We start from the raw sequence: 19,936 nt of genomic DNA, 5'->3' as shown, positions 1-19,936 counted from the left end.
TCCCCTCTCTGGCGCTCCCTCTTCTCCTCTCTGGCGCTCCCTCTTCCCCTCTCTGGCGCTCCCGCTTCTCCTCTCTGGCGCTCCCTCTTCTCCTCTCTGGCGCTCCCTCTTCCCCTCTCTGGCGCTCCCGCTTCTCCTCTCTGGCGCTCGCTCTTCTCCTCTCTGGCGCTCCCTCTTCCCCTCTCTGGCGCTCAAAACCTGTCATCAAGGCAAAGGGTGGCTACTTTGAAGAATTTCAAGTATAAAATATATTTGATTTGTTTAGCACTTTTTTGGTCACTACATGATTCCATATGTGTTCTCATATTTTTTATGTCTTCACTATTATTCTACAATGTAGAAAATAGCAAAAGAAAACCCTTGAATGAGTAGGTGGGTCCAAACTTTTGACTGGTAATGTATGTCTTTGTATAGAGCACTCCCTCTCCTGATACCCCCTCACCCCCAAAGGCAAATCCCCTCTGCAACTTCTCCTATGTCTGTCCATGTTGCATGACAGGGTGATGAACATGACACACAGGAAGTCGGACATGAAGGTCAGATTTGAGGGGTTATAAGGGGGCGGTGCCCCACGTTAGCCCAGAAAATGGGAACCAATCCTGAGTTAGCGAGAGTCAGACAAAATACGCACCACTGAAGGCACTTCTTAAACAACAGTGCTTCTGTTCTATGGAATTCAAAGTTCAGAGAGATTAAACCAGGGCCTTCCACGCAGAAGAAAGAATTGACATTCTGTGTTTCTCTTTCTTTTCTTCCCCGTCACACAATATGCAGCTTGGACTATCTGCAAAGGGACGGCTGGGGGCTGATGCGGAAATGGGGAGCCAATGGCCTCCCAACACCAGAAAATAGCTTGCTTTTAAGGACAGTAAAGACAGCAAGAGATAATAAAAAATAATAAAAAAATAAAAAACACAACAAAAGTAACCAACCCCATAATCTACCAAAAAACCTGGAGAGCATAAATTTCAGTCTTAGACAGCCTTGGAGCAGGAGAGGGCTCAGTATAGTACAGTACAGTAGGACCCAAAGCTGCCTTGCTGCACAGTCCACTATGGCGGTTGCTTAATTGATTGGTCAGTTGCTAGGTCAGTTCAGTTGGTTGGTGTGTGTGTGGGGTGTGTATTAAAGTTGGAGATTTGAGGACCCCCCCCAAGGTTGTAGAGACATAGAGAGCATGGCAGACCAGCTGAGTAGGGTGGATAGGGGAAGTTGATCTTTGACCGGGCCCCCTGTGGCCCTAGTCATCTTCCCCTCCCCCGTACATATCGGCCAGCTTCTTAAAGCGGGGGCCCCAGTCGTTGAGGTAGTCGTAGTCTTGGTCTCCTGTGCTGGAGGAGTTGAGGGAGCTGACGGATCCGGCCGTGGAGCCACTGCCCTCGTAGTCAAACACCAGGAGGGAGTCATATGGAGGGGCCGTGGGGTCGTTGTCTGCCGCCCGCAAGCCCTGGAGGGAGATAGAGAGAGGAGAGAGTTAATAGTAAACAGGCTGACCTTTAGGGAGCGAGGGGGGTTATGGAACTGACAGCACTGACAAAAATCTGTTCATATACACCCCTAGGAAGAATATGACACTTTTAAAAAAACATTTTCTGGCAAGCGAGCACTTAGGTATGGTCATTTTCACATTTTCATAAATTATTGGAATGTTTGGGAAGTACATATACTAAGACATTTGTGAAAATTCTATAGCAATATAGAGTGGGAGAGCGGCCGTGCGTATGGACAATTAATAGACACTGCAGTATATAAAACAGAAAAAACCTGTCTCGTCCAACACAGGAGTCTACCAGTGCGCTATAGCCAATCAGAGCTACAGTAGGCCTTTATGTAAACAAGTCATTTGCCACATGGGCCTGCCATCATTCACTTTGAACAGGACTGTGTGTTTACAGACAGTTGCAACAGTGCGACTTTAAATCGTTAGAACGCATTTGCCAAAAGCTACAAAAATACACCTGAATGGATTTCTGCAAATATGTAAATCCCACGGAGTCCTCTTACATTTGGGAACTTTACAGTGCTGTTGATCAAACTACCATGAAAGGGTAGGCTTTCTCTCCCTCAGTTATGCACAACAACAAGGTCAACAACTAATGCTAGCCAGAGCAAGATGAGCTCAAATATAACCAAGGAACATTAGATAAACCCTCTCAAACTTTTACAGCTAGTTGGCCATCAAAATTGCACATAAACGATGGGGAATTGTAGCCTACTCGTCCTTCTGCAGCCTGCCTGTCAATGCTTGTCCCAACCAAGCACCCAAGCTAGCTTGCTAGCTAGCTACTTCCAGGCACAAATGAGAGAACACCTCACTCTGACCATTTTACTCGCCGTAGCAGAGCTGGTTAGGCTGTTTACATGTTAATAGAGCACAGGCTGAGGAAGCATCACAGCAAAGGCCAACAGGATTAGCAAGGTTAGTGTATAGTACTACAGAGAGACAGAGGAGGGTAAGGCTTTCAGTAAGATAACATACACAGGCTAAGGAAACACCATAGAGGAGATGGGAAATGTTGGCATACAGGCAATATATTGGGAGTGACAGAGTGATGTCATTGGCAGGGATGTAGAATCCCCAAGGAGGAGGATACAGTGGGCAGCCGAGCCACCATGTGTTTGTGTTTTGCCAGACTGCTGGAGCGAGATTAGTGTGTGTGTGTGAGTGTGTGTGTGTGTTTGTGTATATATGTGTGTGTAGGCAGAATGGATCAAAGCTGAACAGCTGCCAATACTTCTCAAGTGTGAACATGTTGTCACGGCGCCTGTCAGTCAAAGCCTTCTTGCAGGAGTGTGTTTAAATTGGGGTTATGTACACACGCATGTGTGCGTACATGTATGTGTGTGTGTGTTTGAGTGTGTGATAACAGCTGTCAGGTAATCTCCATCTCCACTGTTGCCAGAGCTCAAAGGATTGAAGCCTGTAAACAAACAGCACACAGAAAATGCCTACATTTATGCAATATCATCCTCAGATCTCACACCTTTACCTGAAACAAAAGGTGCATCAAATGTTTCTTACAAATAAGGAGGTACACAGTAAATGCACCTCCACATCTTTACAGATGTCTTCATTTTTTATTTCAATGTCTTTTGTAGTTGTGTATTGTAGGTTAGTCATTGTGCCTTGTATGTGGAATTGTGTCTGTGTTTGTGTCAGATATACTACCCACCATTGCGACCTGTACGCTCTCGTTGGCTGGCCCTCGCTTCATACTCGTCGCCAAACCCACTGGCTCCATGTCATCTACAAGACCCTGCTAGGTAAAGTCCCCCCTTATCTCAGCTCGCTGGTCACCATAGCATCTCCCACCTGTAGCACACGCTCCAGCAGGTATATCTCTCTAGTCACCCCCAAAACCGCCTCTCCTTCCAGTTCTCTGCTGCCAATGACTGGAACGAACTACAAAAATCTCTGAAACTGGAAACACTTATCTCCCTCACTAGCTTTAAGCACCAACTGTCAGAGCAGCTCACAGATTACTGCACCTGTACATAGCCCACCTATAATTTAGCCCAAACAACTACCTCTTTCCCAACTGTATTTAATTTTTATTTATTTATTTATTTTGCTCCTTTGCACCCCATTATTTTTATTTCTACTTTGCACATTCTTCCATTGCAAAACTACCATTCCAGTGTTTTACTTGCTATATTGTATTTACTTTGCCATCATGGCCTTTTTTGCCTTTACCTCCCTTCTCACCTCATTTGCTCACATTGTATATAGACTTGTTTATACTGCATTATTGACTGTATGTTTGTTTTTACTCCATGTGTAACTCTGTGTCGTTTTATCTGTCGAACTGCTTTGCTTTATCTTGGCCAGGTCGCAATTGTAAATGAGAACTTGTTCTCAACTTGCCTACCTGGTTAAATAAAGGTAAAATAAATAAATAAAATAAAGATCCCAAGTAAAAAAGTGCTGACGGACTAAACTGTATCTTGATAAAGAAATAAACAAAACAATACTATGACCCCTGGTTGCCCCCCTCACCTCGTTGATGAAGTCCCCAATATCCCCAGGGTGGGGGACGGCAGGTCGGATGGGATACTGGGACTCAGGGATGATGGGGCGCTCGTCCACCCTCCGTACCCCCAGGGGCTTACTGATGATGTGCTCCAGAGAGTCAGGCTGCTGCAGCTGGCTTAGGTCATAGTCCTGCACAGAGACACACACAGACAGATGATACAGTCAACCTCAAGACATAACTAACTTGCACTCTGTGCTTGTGGGTGTATGTGCAACATATATGCGTATTCAGATCACTCAACTTTTTACACATTTTGCTACGTTACAGCCTTATTCTAAAATGTATTAAATTAAACAAAATCCTCAGTAATCTACACACAAAACCCCATAATGACAAAGCAAAAACAAGATTTGAGAAATGTTTTCACATGTATAAAAATACAAAATAAAATACAACTTATTTACATAAGTATTCAGACCCTTTGCTGTGGGACTCGAAATTGAGCTCAGGTGCATCCTGTTATCATTGATCATACTTGAGATGTTTCTACAACTTGATTAGAGTCCACCTGTGGTAAATTCAATTGATTGAACATGATTTGGAAAGGCACACACCTGTCTATATAAAGGTCACACAGTTTACAGTGCATGTTAGAGCAAAAACCAAGCCATGAGGTCAAAGAAATTGTCCATAGAGCTCCGAAACAGGATTGTGCCGAGGCTCAGATCTGGGGGAAGGGTACCAAGACATTTCTGAAGCATTGAAGGTCCCCAAGAACACAGTGCCTCCATCATTCCTAAATGGAAGAAGTTTGGAACCACCAAGACTCTTCCTAGAGCTGGCCGCCCGGCCAAACTGAGCAATTGGGGGAGAAGGGCCTTGGTCAGGGAAGTGACCAAAAACCCGATGGTCACTGACAGAGCTCTAGAGTTTCTCTGTGAAGATTCATCAAGAAACTCCCCAGAAGGACAACCATCTCTGCAGCACTCCACCAATCAGGCCTTTATGGTAGAGTGGCCAGACAGAAGCCACTACTTGGTAAAAGGCACATGACAGCCTGCTTGGAGTTTGCCAAAAGGAACCTAAAGGACTCAGACCATGAGAAACAAGATTCTCTGGTCTGATGAAACCAAGGTTCAACACGTTGGCCTGAATGCCTAGCGTCATTTCTGGAGGAAACCTGGCACCACCGCTAACGTGAAGCATGGTGGTGGCAGCATTATACTGTGGGGGTGTTTTTCAACGGCAGCGACTGGGAGACCAGTCAGGATCGAGGTAAAGATGAGAGAGATCAGAGAGTACAGAGAGATACTTGATGAAAACCTGCTCCAGAGTGCCCAGGATCTCAGACTGGGGAGAATGTTCACCTTCCAACAGTACAACGACCCTAAGCACACAGCCAAGACACTGCTGGACTGGCTTCGGGACAAGTCTCTGGATGTCCTTGAGTGGCCCAGCCAGAGCCTGGACTTGAACCCGATCTAACATCTCGGGAGAGACCTGAAAATAGCTGTGCTGCATCACTCCCCATCCAACCTGACAGAGCTTAAGAGGATCTGCAGAGAAGAAATGGGAGAAACTCCCCAAATAAAGGTGTGCCAAGCTTGTAGCATCATACCCAAGAAGACTTGAGGCTATAATTGCTGCCAAAGGTGCTTCAACAAAGTACTGAGTAAAGGGTCTGAATACTTACAGTACGTAAACGTTCATTTAATTTTTTTCATACATTTCATTTGCTAAAATTAATAAAAACCTGATTTGCTTTGTCATTATGAGGTTTTGTGTGTATATTGATGACAAAAAACAAACAATTTAAGCAATTTTAGAATAAGGCTGTAACCTAATAAAATGTGGAAAAGGTGAATTGGTCTGAATACTTTCAGAACGCACTGTATACTGTAAATATACACGTATATGTTTACAAGTCTGTATCTGTGTGTCTCTCAGTGTGTGTCTCTCTGTATGTGTTCGTCTGTCAGTGTGTGTGTGTGTCTCTGAGTGTGTGTGTGTGTGCATGTGTACCTGGTCCTCCTCTCCCCCTCCTTCCTCGTCGTATTTCAGAATGTTATCTCTGACATCGTCCTCTGGGTCGATCAGCAGCTGTTTGGTCTGCCTCTCCTTCTCTCTACGCTTCATCCACACCACAAACACTAGCACCATACCTGGAACACACACACGACAACTCTAACAACACAATAATACTGCAAAACACACAATGAACACACATTAAAGAATACCCTGCAACTGCAAAACACTCAGCCAATAAACCCTTATTAACACACTTCTACTACAAAACACTTAAACCACATGATTGGCCTACGGCAAAATACACAGCCAACACATCTTTAACAACACACTTATAGGCTGACTGCAAAACACTCAACCACACAAAAATCTCTACACATTTGTAGAGCATAGGACTGTACCACTATACACAAGAGCGAAACCCACGATGTAAGTGTGATCCATGAGCACACACCACAAAACAAACCACCAGCAGCACCTTAGCAAGACAACTCCACATTAAAACCACTGTCTGACAGAACCCAATAATAAAACCCATGGGGTCACACACTCAGAGAAAACACATTCTGGTGGCCAGCTAGGCATTCATCTAAAATACAACCTGTATGCTATTGTGTTTACTGCATGGTAAATGTTTGATTTCAAGGCCCAAACGAGAGAACAGCAAATCATTACCCTCTTCAGCATCTGGTAAGAAAGGTGGTTCAATATACCATGTGATCATAAGGAGGGATCTGATGTATTGTGTGTAGGGAAGAGGTAGTGGTAGCTACAGGTAGAGATCGTCATAGGTCCAAAAAGTTGGACCCATTCTGAAATGAACCTGGGGCTTTCCCAACCGGACCAATATGCAAAATCTAAAAAAACACAACAAAAGTTGTTGAAAAAAGCCTAGTTGAATCTAAATTTATTCAACTAGGCAAGTCAGTTAAGAACACATTCTTATTTACAATGAGGGCCTACCCCGGCCAAACCCGGATGACACTGGGCCAATTGTGTGCCGCCCTATGGGACTCCCAATCACAGCCGGATGTGATGCAGCCTGGATCCAAATCAGAGACTTGCACTGAGATATAGTGCCTTAGACCGCTGTGCCACTAGGGAGACCTGTTCCCGAACTGACTGGAGGACAACTAGACCCGTTCCGTATAAACCTGGTCTGATCTGAGGGAAGCAGCAGAAAAGTCATTATTTAAGCTACTTTATTATCTGGAAGGGATCAAGTGCGAGAGGAGGGAGAAAGAGGTGCAGCTCTAGCAGGCGGGGGAGGGGCTGTACTGTGAGTGAGTGACACAGGGAGCAGGAAGGAGGGAGGGAGAGACGACTCAAACTATAGTAGACTAATAGCTGCCATAGCTAGGTTATTTATCATAAAATATGATTACATAGTACCTGTCTTGACTGCATCAAACCGGGAGATGCTATTTAAGCTAGCTAACGTTAGACCCGTGACATTCTTTACATTTCTGGATCCGGACCCACTCGGGTCAGTCACGGCTATTCGGGTACAGGTGGATATGTGAAGACCTCTAGCTACAGGGGGAAGGGGAGAGGAAGTGAGAGGAAGGAAGATATGTCTGTTTTAGGGCTGTGAAATTAAACATATTTTTTTAGAAAGTTAATCAAATAAAATGTTATTGCTCGCATACACTATTTAGGTGTAGCGAAATGTTTGTGTTCCTAGCTCCAACTGTACAGTAATATCTAACAATTCACAACAATACACACACATCTAAAAAGTTAAAATCCTCAGATTTGCTGTGATTTAAGATGAAATTTAAGATTTTTCATACAAAAAACATTACAGGAATATTGACGTCTTGATTTTGTCTAAAGTAACAAAATTAGGTACAGTTGAAGTCGGAGGTTTACATACACTTAGGTTGGAATCATTAAACTCGTTTTTCAACCACCAAGTAATTTTTCCAACAATTGTTTACAGACAGATAATTTCACTTATAATTCACTATATCACAATTCCAGTGGGTCAGAAGTTTACATACACTAAGTTGACTGTGCCTTTAAACAGCTTGGAAAATTCCAGAAAATTATGTCATGGCTTTAGAAGCTTCTGAAAGGCAAATTGACATCATTTGAGTCAATTGGAGGTGTACCTATGGATGTATTTCAAGGCCTACCTTCAAACTCAGTGCCTCTTTGCTTGACATCATGGGAAAATTAAAAAGAATCAGCCAAGACCTCAGAAAATAAATTGTAGACCTCCACAAGTCTGGTTCATCCTTGGGAGCAATTTCCAAATGCCTGAAGGTACCACGTTCATCTGTACAAACAATAGTACGCAAGTATAAACACCATGGGACCATGCAGCCGTCATAACGCTCAGGAAGGGGATGCGTTCTGTCTCCTAGAGATGAATGTACTGTACGTTGGTGCGAAAATTGCAAATCAATCCCAGAACAACAGCAAAATACCTTGTGAAGATGCTGGAGAAACCGGTACAAAAGTATCTATATCCACAGTAAAACGAGTCCTATACCGACATAACCTGAAAGGCTGCTCAGCAAGGAAGAAGCCACTGCTCTAAAACCGCCATAAAAAAGCCAGACTACGGTTTGCAACTGCACATGTGGATAAAGATTGTACTTTTTGGAGAAATGTCCAAAAATAGAACTGCTTGGCCATAATGACCATTGTTATGTTTGGAGGAAAAAGGGGGATGCTTGCAAGCTGAAGAACACCATCCCAACTGTGAAGCACAGGGGGTGGCAGTGTAACAGTTGTTAAAGTACTATGGGAATTTCACCAGGTTCATATATTAATATGTTGTGTTGATTTGTTATGCATGCCTGCATCCTGGGAGAAGGGGAGTGTGTACTTACGTTTGGTGCTCGTGCTCAAACCATTTTGATGCACTGAGAGAGGTAGGCACGCTTTTTCGGTCTTCAGAAAAGTTTGATTCTTTTAAGTACAAAGTCATACACACAGTGTTTTGTTCATGAATAATGATGTATATTTAGAGGTTACTCATAAGTGGATGGTATTGTTAAGATGCACTTGTAATTGTACTTTTTAGGATGATATCAACATTCTGAATTCAACATGTGGTTAATAGCTAGCTAAGGTATTAGCAGGCTATTGTTTGTGTGAACGATGGCTAGCTCCTGGAATGATCCCAGTCCCTCCTATTGTGGAGGGACATATGTGCTCTACAAATGTTTTATTTCCTTTTGGATGCAGATGCAGGATGCAGAGAGTGAGTTCTGCTTTATTAAAACTACCTGATCTCCAAAGTCCACGTCTATAGTCTCAATCAACCACACACAACGCAGAGTTACAGCGGTGCAGTATAGCACCGGTTACAGCAGCATCATGTTGTCGGGGTGCTTTGCTGCAGGAGGGACTGGTGCAAATAGATGGCATCATAAGGAGGAGAATTGTGGATTTATTGAAGCAACATCTCAAGAGATCAGTCAGGAAGTTAAAGCTTGGTCACAAATGGGTCTTCCAAATGGACAATGACCCCAAGCATACTTCCAAAGTTGTGGCAAAATGGCTTAAGGACAACAAAGTCAAGGTATTGGAGTGGCCATCACAAAGCCCTGACCTCAATCCCATAGAACATTTGTGGGCAGAACTGAAAAAGTGTGTGCGAGCAAGGAGGCCTACAAACCTGACTCAGTTACATCAGCTCTGTCAGGAGGAATGGGCCAAATTTCACCCAACTTATATGGGAAGCTTGTGGTAGGCTACCCGAAACATTTGACCCAAGTTAAACCATTTAAAGGAAATGGTACCAAATATTAATTGAGTGTATTCTTCTAACCCACTCGGAATGTGATGAAATAAATAAAAGCTGAAATAAATAATTCTCTCTACTATTATTCTAACATTTCACATTCTTAAAATAAAGTGGTGATCCTAACTGACCTAAGACAGGGAATTTTCACTAGGATTAAATGTCAGGAATTGTGAAAAACTGAGTTTAAATGTATTTGGCTAAGGTGTATGTAAACTTCCAACTTCAACTGTACTTTGAGAAAGCACACTTTCTTTAACCTGAATGTCAACTTGTTTTATATTGCATTGTTGTTTTTAGCTGTATAGATTATGTATTTGGGATGTTTTCAGCGTATTTTCAACACTTTCAGTCAATGCGATCAATTACAATTTAAAAAAATGTCTACACTCAAATTAAAACTGAACTTGAGTAAACTAATTAACTCTGACAGACGATGTCCAGTCAGTATACTCACTGAGCAGTATGATGATACAGATGAGTATGGCTATGATGGCTCCAGTCCCCAGTCCAGCAGCAGCCACAGCTCCGACCAGGGTGCAGTCTCCGTTCTCATCACACGGACACACCTTGACCTTTATAATGGACCTGTTGGAGAGAGGAGGGTTCCCCGAGTCGCTCACAATCACAGGCACCTCATACACCCCAGGCTTCAGATACTGGATCCGCAAACTCAACCGGGCATAGTCACCTGGGAAGGGGAGGGGAGAGACATACTGTTAATACCCAATATCAGAACACTCAAACACTTTTTTTAGGCACTGCCTCTAACCCTTCTTAGGCACTGCCTCTTCTACCCCCCAATCTACATCTGGTGGTCCCCTCACCGTTGAGACGTGACACAGTCCAGTTGCGTCGTATGCTGGCGGGGAAGGTGGGCAGCTCGAATACAAAGGGTCCTACGTTGGGGTCCGTGTCTGAGTCTGCAGCCGTGATGTTGATGCCGGCATTGCGGTTGATGCGCTCACAGATCTGAGACTCGCGGGGCAGCAGAGATGGAGCGTTGTCATTCACATCTATCAGATAGATCTGGAGGGTTCCTGTACCGCTGGCCATGGGAGAGCCTGGGAGGAGGACAGGAGAGGGGGAGAGTGGAGGAGAAGAAGAGGAGGGAAGAGAGAGAGTGGAAGAAGAGGCAGGAGAGGGGAAGAGGAGAGGGGGAGATGAGGTAAGGGAAGAGGCTATTGTTACTGTTGTTGTTATTGTTAAGCAAACATTTACGGCCATGCATGTCTCACACACATACACACACACACATGGCCACACAGCCGCACACTGATCAGAACTCTCACTGCCCTTTCCAGTGAGAGTTCAGAGAGACAGTGTAGGAAGATAGACAGAACTAGAGAAAAGGAGAGTGGAAGTGGAGATGAAGAAGACGTCATGGATGAGAGGGAAAGAAAGCCAGAAAGAGAGAGATGTATATATACAGAGAGATAAGAGTGTATCTCCTGTAATGAGAGAGAGAGAGAGAGAGAGAGAGCTTCCTGGACAAAATGTTTCACTGTAATAGTGAAGGTGTAAACTTGGCAGTATATTTCACCTCTCAGCTTCCCTATCAAATCTAAGCAGACAAGCTAAGAAAATGAACAACAAAAGATAATTACTTGAAGAATGCAAAAACCTAAGAAAGAGATTGAGAAGCCTATCCAAACAAAAACAGAAAACCTGAGCCGAAGCCTTCACTATGCTGAATCACTAAAACAATACAGAAATGCACAATGGAAATAGAAGGAACAGCACGTCAGAAATCAGCTCAATTTAATTGAAGAATCCATCAAATCTAACCACTTCTGGGAAAATTTGAACACACCAAACAAACAACATGAAGAGTTACAGTATCTATCCAAAACAGAAATGTATAGATAAACCACTTCTCCAATCGTTTTGGCTCCATAATAAAGAACAAAACAGCAAAAACATATACATGATCAAATACAAATCTTAGAATCAACTATTAAAGGTCCTACAGCAACACCTAGATCTTCTGCACAGATTCTGTCACACCTGGGCGCTGACAGTAAATCTCAGTAAGACAAAAATAATGGTGTTCCAAAAAAGGTCCAGTTGCCAGGACCACAAATACAAATTCCATCTAGACACCATTGTCCTAGAAACTATATGTACCTTGGCCTAAACATCATAGCCACAGGTAACTTCCACAAAGATGTGAAAGAGCTGAGAGACAAGGCAAGAAGGGCCATCTATGCCATCAAAAGGAACATAGAATTTTACATACCAATCAGGATCTGGCAAAAATACTTGAATCAGTTATAGAACACATTGCCCTTTATGGTTGTGAGGTCTGGGGTCTGCTCACCAACCAATAATTCACAAAATGGGACAAACACCAAATTGAGACTCTGTTTACAAGGTAAAACACTAAATAATGCATGCAGAGCAGAATTAGGCCGATACCCACTAATAAACAAAATCCAGAAAAGAGCTGTTAAATTCTACAACTACCCAAAATGAAGCCATTCCCAAACCTTCCATAACAAAGCCATCACCTACAGAGAGATGAACCTGGAGAAGAGTCCCCTAAGCAAGCTGGTCCTGGGCTCTGTACACAAACAGAGCCCCAGGACAGCAACACAATTAGACCCAACCAAATCGTGAGAAAACAAAAAGATCATTACTTGACACATTGGAAAGAGTTAACAAGAAACAGAGCAAACTAGAATGCTATGTCCCTAAACAGAGAGTACACAGTGGCAAAATACCTGACCACTGTGACTGACCCAAAATGAAGGAAAGCTTTGACTATATACAGAATCAGTGAGCATAGCCTTGCTATTGAGAGGCGCTGCCGTAGGCAGACATGGCTTTCAAAAGAAGACAGGCACACTGCCACTTCCTAACCACCACTTCCTAACCTCCTGCCAAATGTATGACCATATTAGAGACACATATTTCCCTCAGATTACACAGACCAACAAAGAATTTTAAAACAACTCCCATATCTACTGGGTGAAATGCCACAGTGTGCCATCACAGCAGCAATATTTGGGACCTGTTGCGACACGAAAAGGGCAACCAGTGAAGAACAAACACCATTGTAAATACAACCCATATACACAACCCACATTTATGTTGAATTATTTTCCCTTTTGTACTATTTGCACAACTATTTTATCTATTTCACTTGCTTTGGAAATATAAACATATGTTTCCCATGCCAATAAAGCCCTTTGAATTGAAAGAGCGAGCGAGAGAGAGAGAGAGAGAGAGAGAGAGAGCTGCTGACATTTGGCTGTGACATTTGGCTGTTCAACCTCCCCTCATTTCATACAGCCAAATCCCTCTCATCACAACCCATCTCCCTACATACACAGCTCACACACTCACCAGAGACAATAACAATTAATATAACACAATAAAACAGTCCGTGGATATTTTCTCTGAGGTGTGTGTGTGTGTGTGTGTGTGTGTGTGTGTGTGTGTGTGTGTGTGTGTGTGTGTGTGTGTGTGTGTGTGTGTGTGTGTGTGTGTGTGTAAATGTATACATACACAATATGAAGGCCATTTTTATTGATTGAGTGGACAGATGGAACATGGCCACAATACATTTAGAATTCAGGGAAAGAAGGAAGAGAGAAAAGGCCTTCAGCAATCAGAGAGACAGGACAAGAAAGACAGAACGACAAAGTACAGCAAGAGGAAAGAGAACAAGTCAAAATGTGTAATACAGAGGAAGAGATAGAGTATACTAGAGTATACTGGCAAAAATAAAGAAAGTTAGAGACTGTCTGTCTCAGACTAAATGAGAGAGAGAGACTGTGTGCAGCAGTACTATCAGCTCAATGCTGTTTATTGAGAGTTTTTGTCAGGGGGGCGGTGACCCTTGCTGCCTCCAATTAGGAGTAATTTCCCTGCTACGCCCCGCTGGCTCAGCCAATGGTTAGTGGGGAAGTGTCCCAGAACCAAGCCCGGGACGGAGATAAGAGCTCTGTCATTTACCAAAGATTTATGTAAAGCTCACAGATCTGGCAATTAAACTTGGCAACGGTGCAAGACATTTGACAAAGATGGAGAATGAGGGGGGGAGTGAGATAAAGAGTACTACAGAGGAGCGGGAGAGAGAAAGAGAGAGGGGTACCAGAGGAAGATAAACTTATTACTCTTCTGTTAAGGCTAACTGGGAGTAGGCCACGGAAACCCCTGAAGCGGAGAATAAAAGTAAAAATGTGGGTTATAAAATGGAATATTAAGGATATCCTGCAGTTATGATCATTTACATCAGTTACCAGTTCATAACCCTTGACCTTATCAGCAACAGCAGGAGGCTGGCTAACTGACAGGTGAAGAAGTCAAACAGGAGGCATGACATTTAACATGTGGGGATTATCATCTCAATGTTGCCTCTTGTTCAGTACTAGTCTCCAATACTATGATGACCATATTCACCACCAGCAGAGGTGTGTAAACCGGGTAGCTACCATACAGTACGTTCTCTGTAGTCTGCATGGTGACAAAAGGACCATACTGTATGTTCTCCTTTCATCAAGTTTGTGGATACTATGTCCCCAATTCCACTTCACTGCATACTGTATCCATCTCTACTCCGGAGTCTGTATGTTCTCTATTCGTACAAAGCAGTGAGGGGAGAGTGGTAAGACACACATCACATTGCTTTTGTGTGCAAAGGCTAGCACACACACACACACACACACACACACACACACACACACACACACACACACACACACACACACACACACACACACACACACACACACACACACACACAAAGCCCAGAAGGGTTCCCCTGTCTGGTGGTTTAGTATCCCCTGTCTGGCGGTTTACTGTCCCCTGTCTGGCGGTTTACTGTCCCCTGTCTGGCGGTTTACTGTCCCCTGTCTGGCGGTTTACTGTCCCCTGTCTGGTGGTTTAGTTCCCCTGTCTGGTGGTTTAGTTCCCCTGTCTGGTGGTTTAGTTCCCCTGTCTGGTGGTTTAGTTCCCCTGTCTGGCAGTTTAGTTCTCCTGTCTGGTGGTTTAGTTCCCCTGTCCGGCCGTTTAGTTCCCCTGTCCGGCGGTTTAGTTCTCCTGTCTGGCAGTTTAGTTCTCCTGTCTGGTGGTTTAGTTCCCCTGTCCGGCCGTTTAGTTCCCCTGTCCGGCGGTTTAGTTCTCCTGTCTGGCGGTTTAGTTCTCCTGTCCGGCGGTTTAGTTCTCCTGTCCGGCGGTTTAGTTCTCCTGTCCGGCGGTTTAGTTCTCCTGTCCGGCGGTTTAGTTCCCCTGTCCGGCGGTTTAGTTCCCCTGTCTGGTGGTTTAGTTCCCCTGTCTGGCGGTTTAGTTCTCCAGTCTGGCGGTTTAGTTCTCCAGTCTGGCGGTTTAGTTCCCCTGTCTGGTGGTTTAGTTCTCCTGTCTGGTGGTTTAGTTCTCCTGTCTGGTGGTTTAGTTCCCCTGTCGGGTGGTTTAGTTCCCCTGTCTGGTGGTTTAGTTCTCCTGTCTGGTGGTTTAGTTCTCCAGTCTGGTGGTTTAGTTCCCCTGTCTGGTGGTTTAGTTCTCCTGTCTGGTGGTTTAGTTCTCCTGTCTGGCGATTTAGTTCGTTAATCCCAGTCATGTATGGGGGACATGTGGAAGCAGCTTGCTGAGGCTGATAGGAGAATTATGGGGGGTTTAACCAGCTAAATAAATAATTATGTTTGTGTAAATTCCTCAAAAGGATTTGTAATAATGTTTTTTTCTTCATGTCGGCTAAAAGATTTCAGGTGTGAAGAAAGGACTTCTAGCAAGCCTCCCTTATGTTTTTTAAAGAAGAAATAAACAAATCCATAGGCGGGTTAAAACAGATGTTTGTGTAGGTGACAGCCATGATAATATGTTAGCTCTCTCTGACTGTGTTTCTCTCCTAAATTCTGTACCCCCCCTCCCCCGCTTTATCTTTCTGCCTCCTCTCATCCTCCCTTCTTCCCTCCACCCCCAGCGCTTCCATAATCCCTCTCACTTTATCACTGCAGACATTCCCCCTACACCCACACAGTCTGCAACACACACACACACACGCACACACACACACACACACACACACACACACACACACACACACGCACACACACACAGCCACAATTTCCCAATAATACCACCGGTGGCGCACCTAAAACTGTGATCTAAATAATGAGAAGGAAGAGACAGAGGTGAATACAGAAGCGGAGTGCAGAGACAACACGTCACAAGGAACTTTCATAGGGTCAGAGGGCTTTGAAAAAGTGTGCAAGGAGAAAGACAGGGACCGAGAAGAAGAAATTGAAAAAGAGAAGGGAAAGGAAAGGAGAGAAAAAGAGAAAGTGCGAGCGGAGGCATGGAAATTAAGGGAGCGTGTCAGCCCTAATGGGTTTGCTGTCTAATCCCCCCCTGTGCTGCAGGAAACAACACAGGAAGTACACGTCATGGTCTCTGAAGTTGTCAATCACTGTTAACACGCACGCACGCACAAGCAATGTCAATCATGCTTCAAAGCGGTCCCAACTTTAGGTAAACACACCAATGCACTGCATGTCACTGATAAGGCACTTTGGGAGGGGGAAAGCACTCGGTTTGCTTCCGCATGTGAAAAAAAAGTGTTTTTGTTTGCTGTGATTGAGTTTGTGCTCGGTTAAGCTTGAGCTTTGACTGGGTGGCAGAACAAACTGGATGTCCCACACTCAATGCCATGGGCAGAGGAGAAAGGAAGAAAGGAGGAAAAGAGAGGAGAGATAGAGCGAGAGAAGAAAGGACAACGGATCGATACAGCATGACTAGCTCTCGGTAACCAAGAGTTTCCGCTCTAACTCAGCTGTAGTCATGCCTCTGCTCAACCCCGTGGGACCACGTTTTTCTTCAGCATATCATCTCTTCTTTCTCTCTGTCATCTCTTTCTGACACACACACACACACAGTGGACACAGTCTCACCGTTATCGACTGCGAGGAAGGTGGCTTCGTAGATGTTGTTTTTGACATAGATGGACTCTCTGTCCAGGGTTGCCGTGGTGACGATCTGACCGTTGGTGGTGTTGATGGACAGCCACTCAGCCGGGTCGGCCAGCTTAGAATACCTGGAAAGACAGAGGGAGGAAACAAGTTGAAAGAAAGTACACATACTGTACTCACTCTTCATCTGCAAGGAGGAGGAGGAGGAGGGTAGCATGTTAACCCTTTACACTTTGTGAAATTTGGCTTATATGGATTGGGCTAAATTGAAATGTTTCTTACAGAAGAAATATGAAAATGCATAACAATTGTAGCAATTGAAAGGAAACAGTTTGGAGATTATGGGAAGATTATTAGACTAAAAGGTGAGGACACAACAGTTCACCTGACAAGACTGAATCCAATCATTACACTGTTGATTTTATGTTATGGCCAGCCAACACAGGCTAATAGGGATTTTTCCCCCCTTTACTCTAATCAGACTGAAACTTTATCCGTTGAAAGTATACATAAATAAGATATTATTGTATTACAAATTGTAATACAATAAATACGCAAATTTAAATACGCAAATTAGGTAAATCATGCTTTAAATGTGCGCTAATTTGCATATTATGAGAATCTGTTTTTCAACAGATTGCTTCAAGGCAGAATGTTTTTGTTGTTGTTTAAAAAGTACTTATTATGTCTGTCGACATTACAGACATAACTCCAGGACTAAAAATGAGCATATCAGCATGTATTTACTTTACGTAAAGCTAATTTCTCACTAATCACATTAGGCTACAGCCCTATGACACTGTAGGCCTATGCGACAGGCTCATTGTATAGTTATGTTTTCCTATCACTCTGTTTTATTAACTTTGAATACATTTGCTGGAACAAGGAAATAAATCATATTTAAACACAGCAAGTCACCCGTCAATAATGGGCCACTCTCCCTTCTTCTTTACCTGTCATTCTCCTCTCATGTCTCTGATATGAGCTGAGTCGCAAGGAAGGAATCCCTAGGACTTTGCTTATTTTCTTTAGAGCTGCATAACCAAGTCCAAGTTCGAGGGCTAGAGGAACCATCCTCACATTTATATCAAATGCCACATCTCCCCTGGAGCACTCCTGCAGCCTAGAGGAAGTGTAAACACTCCTCCTAAATGCATCACCTTCACAGTCGGCACATTCTATCATGACAGAATTGCAGAATCACTGGTTGGTGAAGTCTACGGTGATTTTCAGTCCAGTGTTTAGACAATTTGGGCAAATCAAATCATGTAAAAGTGTGTTTGAGACATGTGGAATAAAAGCCACTTATTGGCTGGCTGCTGTCTGGTTGATCGCTGCAAGTGGTCATATTCATCTCAACTAATTTGCGTCTCAAAGCGCTGCTGCAGGCTACTTCATTTCCCTCTCTATCTGTACTGCCTCGATCGGCGGATCAGGCAAATTGTTTCTTTCATTCCCTGCTTTTCTCGCATTGATTAACTGAGATCGCCTGTTTTTATTCACATGCTGTAGGTATAGTCTTCGAGATTTTCTCATTTTGTCTTTCTTTAAGTTGATTCTTCGCGGGAGATATTTTCAAACAAGCAAGTGCTTTGCGGCATTTTAACCAATCAGGTTGCCGGAAAGGGCCTTTAAATTCCAGTAACCAATCAGATGTGAGGAAATTACTAATCTTTCAGAACGAAGCGCTATGTCTGTAATGGATAGAGCCATGTATGGACTAGCTAACGATATGCTCCGGAAAACAAGCTTTTGAATGATACATGATTCAACATGGATAGTTTTAAAAATAGCGGTGGAAGTTCTACGTGAAACATACTATCAAGAACGACATTTATGGTAGGTGTATTTGATTTGGGATAAAATGATACAAATAAAGTATTTATATACATTATTGCCGATTTATTTGTACATTTTATGAAAGTATGGAAGTTATAGTTGTAAAATATCCCAAAATCTGAAAATTGACAGATGGAAGCAAAATAACAATTTTTGTCTGTGGTGCCTGGCCTTAATTTAGCATTTACTGTACTTTTCGCCACATTTGTTTAAAATGAAATCTGAAAATACTCTGGATACATTCAGTAACATGATAAGAATATTCTTGGAAAATGTGGAGTAGGTACAACATAAGACAAAAAATGACAAGAGTTTGAGTGAGACTAACTGGTGTCTCCAAGTGGCCACACACCTCTCCAAAGTGTGCATAGTTCCTAAGTAATTTCAATGCACTTTTATGACTCAAAGAAGAGTATAATTATACGATGCTTTATAAGTCTTCAATTAAGTCTTCAATTAAAAACGTTCACAGTCTCACTGCAGAATTAGACATTTACCTACGTTCTCCAAACATCAAATTTAAATGTTGCTCCAAACGTCAAATTTCAATGTTGCTCCAAATGTCGTATTTCATCGTGTTTTGTGCCACTGCTGCTCTGTATCGTTCCATTTCTCCAAATTTCAAATTTCAAAGTTAATGGTTAAGTTTAGGCACTCATTCCAAGTGGTTAAGGTAAGGGCTAATGGGCTACAACTGGGGTTGAACAGCAACCTTTTGATACAGAGTAGAGGTCGACCGAAGTGGCCGATTAATTAAGGCCGATTTCAAGTTTTTATAACAATCGGTATTCGGCATTTTTGGACACCGATTATGTCTGATTACATTGTATTTCACAAGGAAACTGCATGGCAGGCTGACTCCCTGTTACGCGAGTGCAGCAAGGAGCCAAGTTAAGATGCTAGCTAGCATTAAACTTATCTTATAAAAAACAATCCATCTTCACATAATCACTAGTTAACTACACATGGTTGATGATATTACTAGGTTAACTAGCAGGTCCTGCGTTGCATAGAATCAATGCGGTACCTGTTAATTTATCATCGAATCACAGCCTACTTCGCCAAACGGGGGATCATTTAACAAAAGCACATTTGCGGAAAAAGCTCAATCGTTGCGCAATTGTACCTAACCATAAACATTTGTTTTAAAACTGCATATTTAGTAAAAAGAAATGCATGTTAGCAGGCAATATTAATTAGGGAAAGTGTGTCACTTCTCTTGCGTTCATTGCACGCAGAGTCAGGGCATATGCAGCATTTTGGGCCACCTGGCTCGTTGCCAAACTAATTTGCCAGAATTTGACATAATTATGACATAACATTGAAGGTTGTGCAATGTAACAGCAATATTTAGACCTAGTGTTCCCACCCGTTCGATAAAATACGGAATGGTTCCGTATTTCACTGAAGGAATAAACGTTTTGTTTTCA

The 19,936-nt window shown here is 43.2% G+C and overlaps 1 protein-coding gene across 1 annotated transcript in view; it reads right to left on the bottom strand.

Annotated features, from left to right (window-relative positions):
- Positions 1-311: 311 nt before the first annotated feature.
- Positions 312-19,936, bottom strand: part of LOC109869525 (cadherin-4) — a 187,390-nt gene continuing 167,765 nt past the window's right edge. Inside the window, exons 9-14 of the mRNA XM_031804093.1 lie at positions 16,650-16,792; positions 10,584-10,820; positions 10,214-10,447; positions 5,997-6,136; positions 3,998-4,162; positions 312-1,447 (exon numbers count right to left, since the gene is read on the bottom strand). Of these exons, the coding sequence (XP_031659953.1) occupies positions 1,241-1,447; positions 3,998-4,162; positions 5,997-6,136; positions 10,214-10,447; positions 10,584-10,820; positions 16,650-16,792 (1,126 nt within the window). The 3' untranslated portion in view covers positions 312-1,240. The remainder of the gene's footprint in view (positions 1,448-3,997; positions 4,163-5,996; positions 6,137-10,213; positions 10,448-10,583; positions 10,821-16,649; positions 16,793-19,936) is intronic.

The sequence above is a fragment of the Oncorhynchus kisutch genome, linkage group LG24, assembly GCF_002021735.2.
Source record: "Oncorhynchus kisutch isolate 150728-3 linkage group LG24, Okis_V2, whole genome shotgun sequence".
Lineage (NCBI taxonomy): Eukaryota > Metazoa > Chordata > Actinopteri > Salmoniformes > Salmonidae > Oncorhynchus > Oncorhynchus kisutch.
The sequence above is the reverse complement of the archived record's forward strand: the minus strand, read 5'-3'. Positions and strand labels throughout refer to the sequence as shown.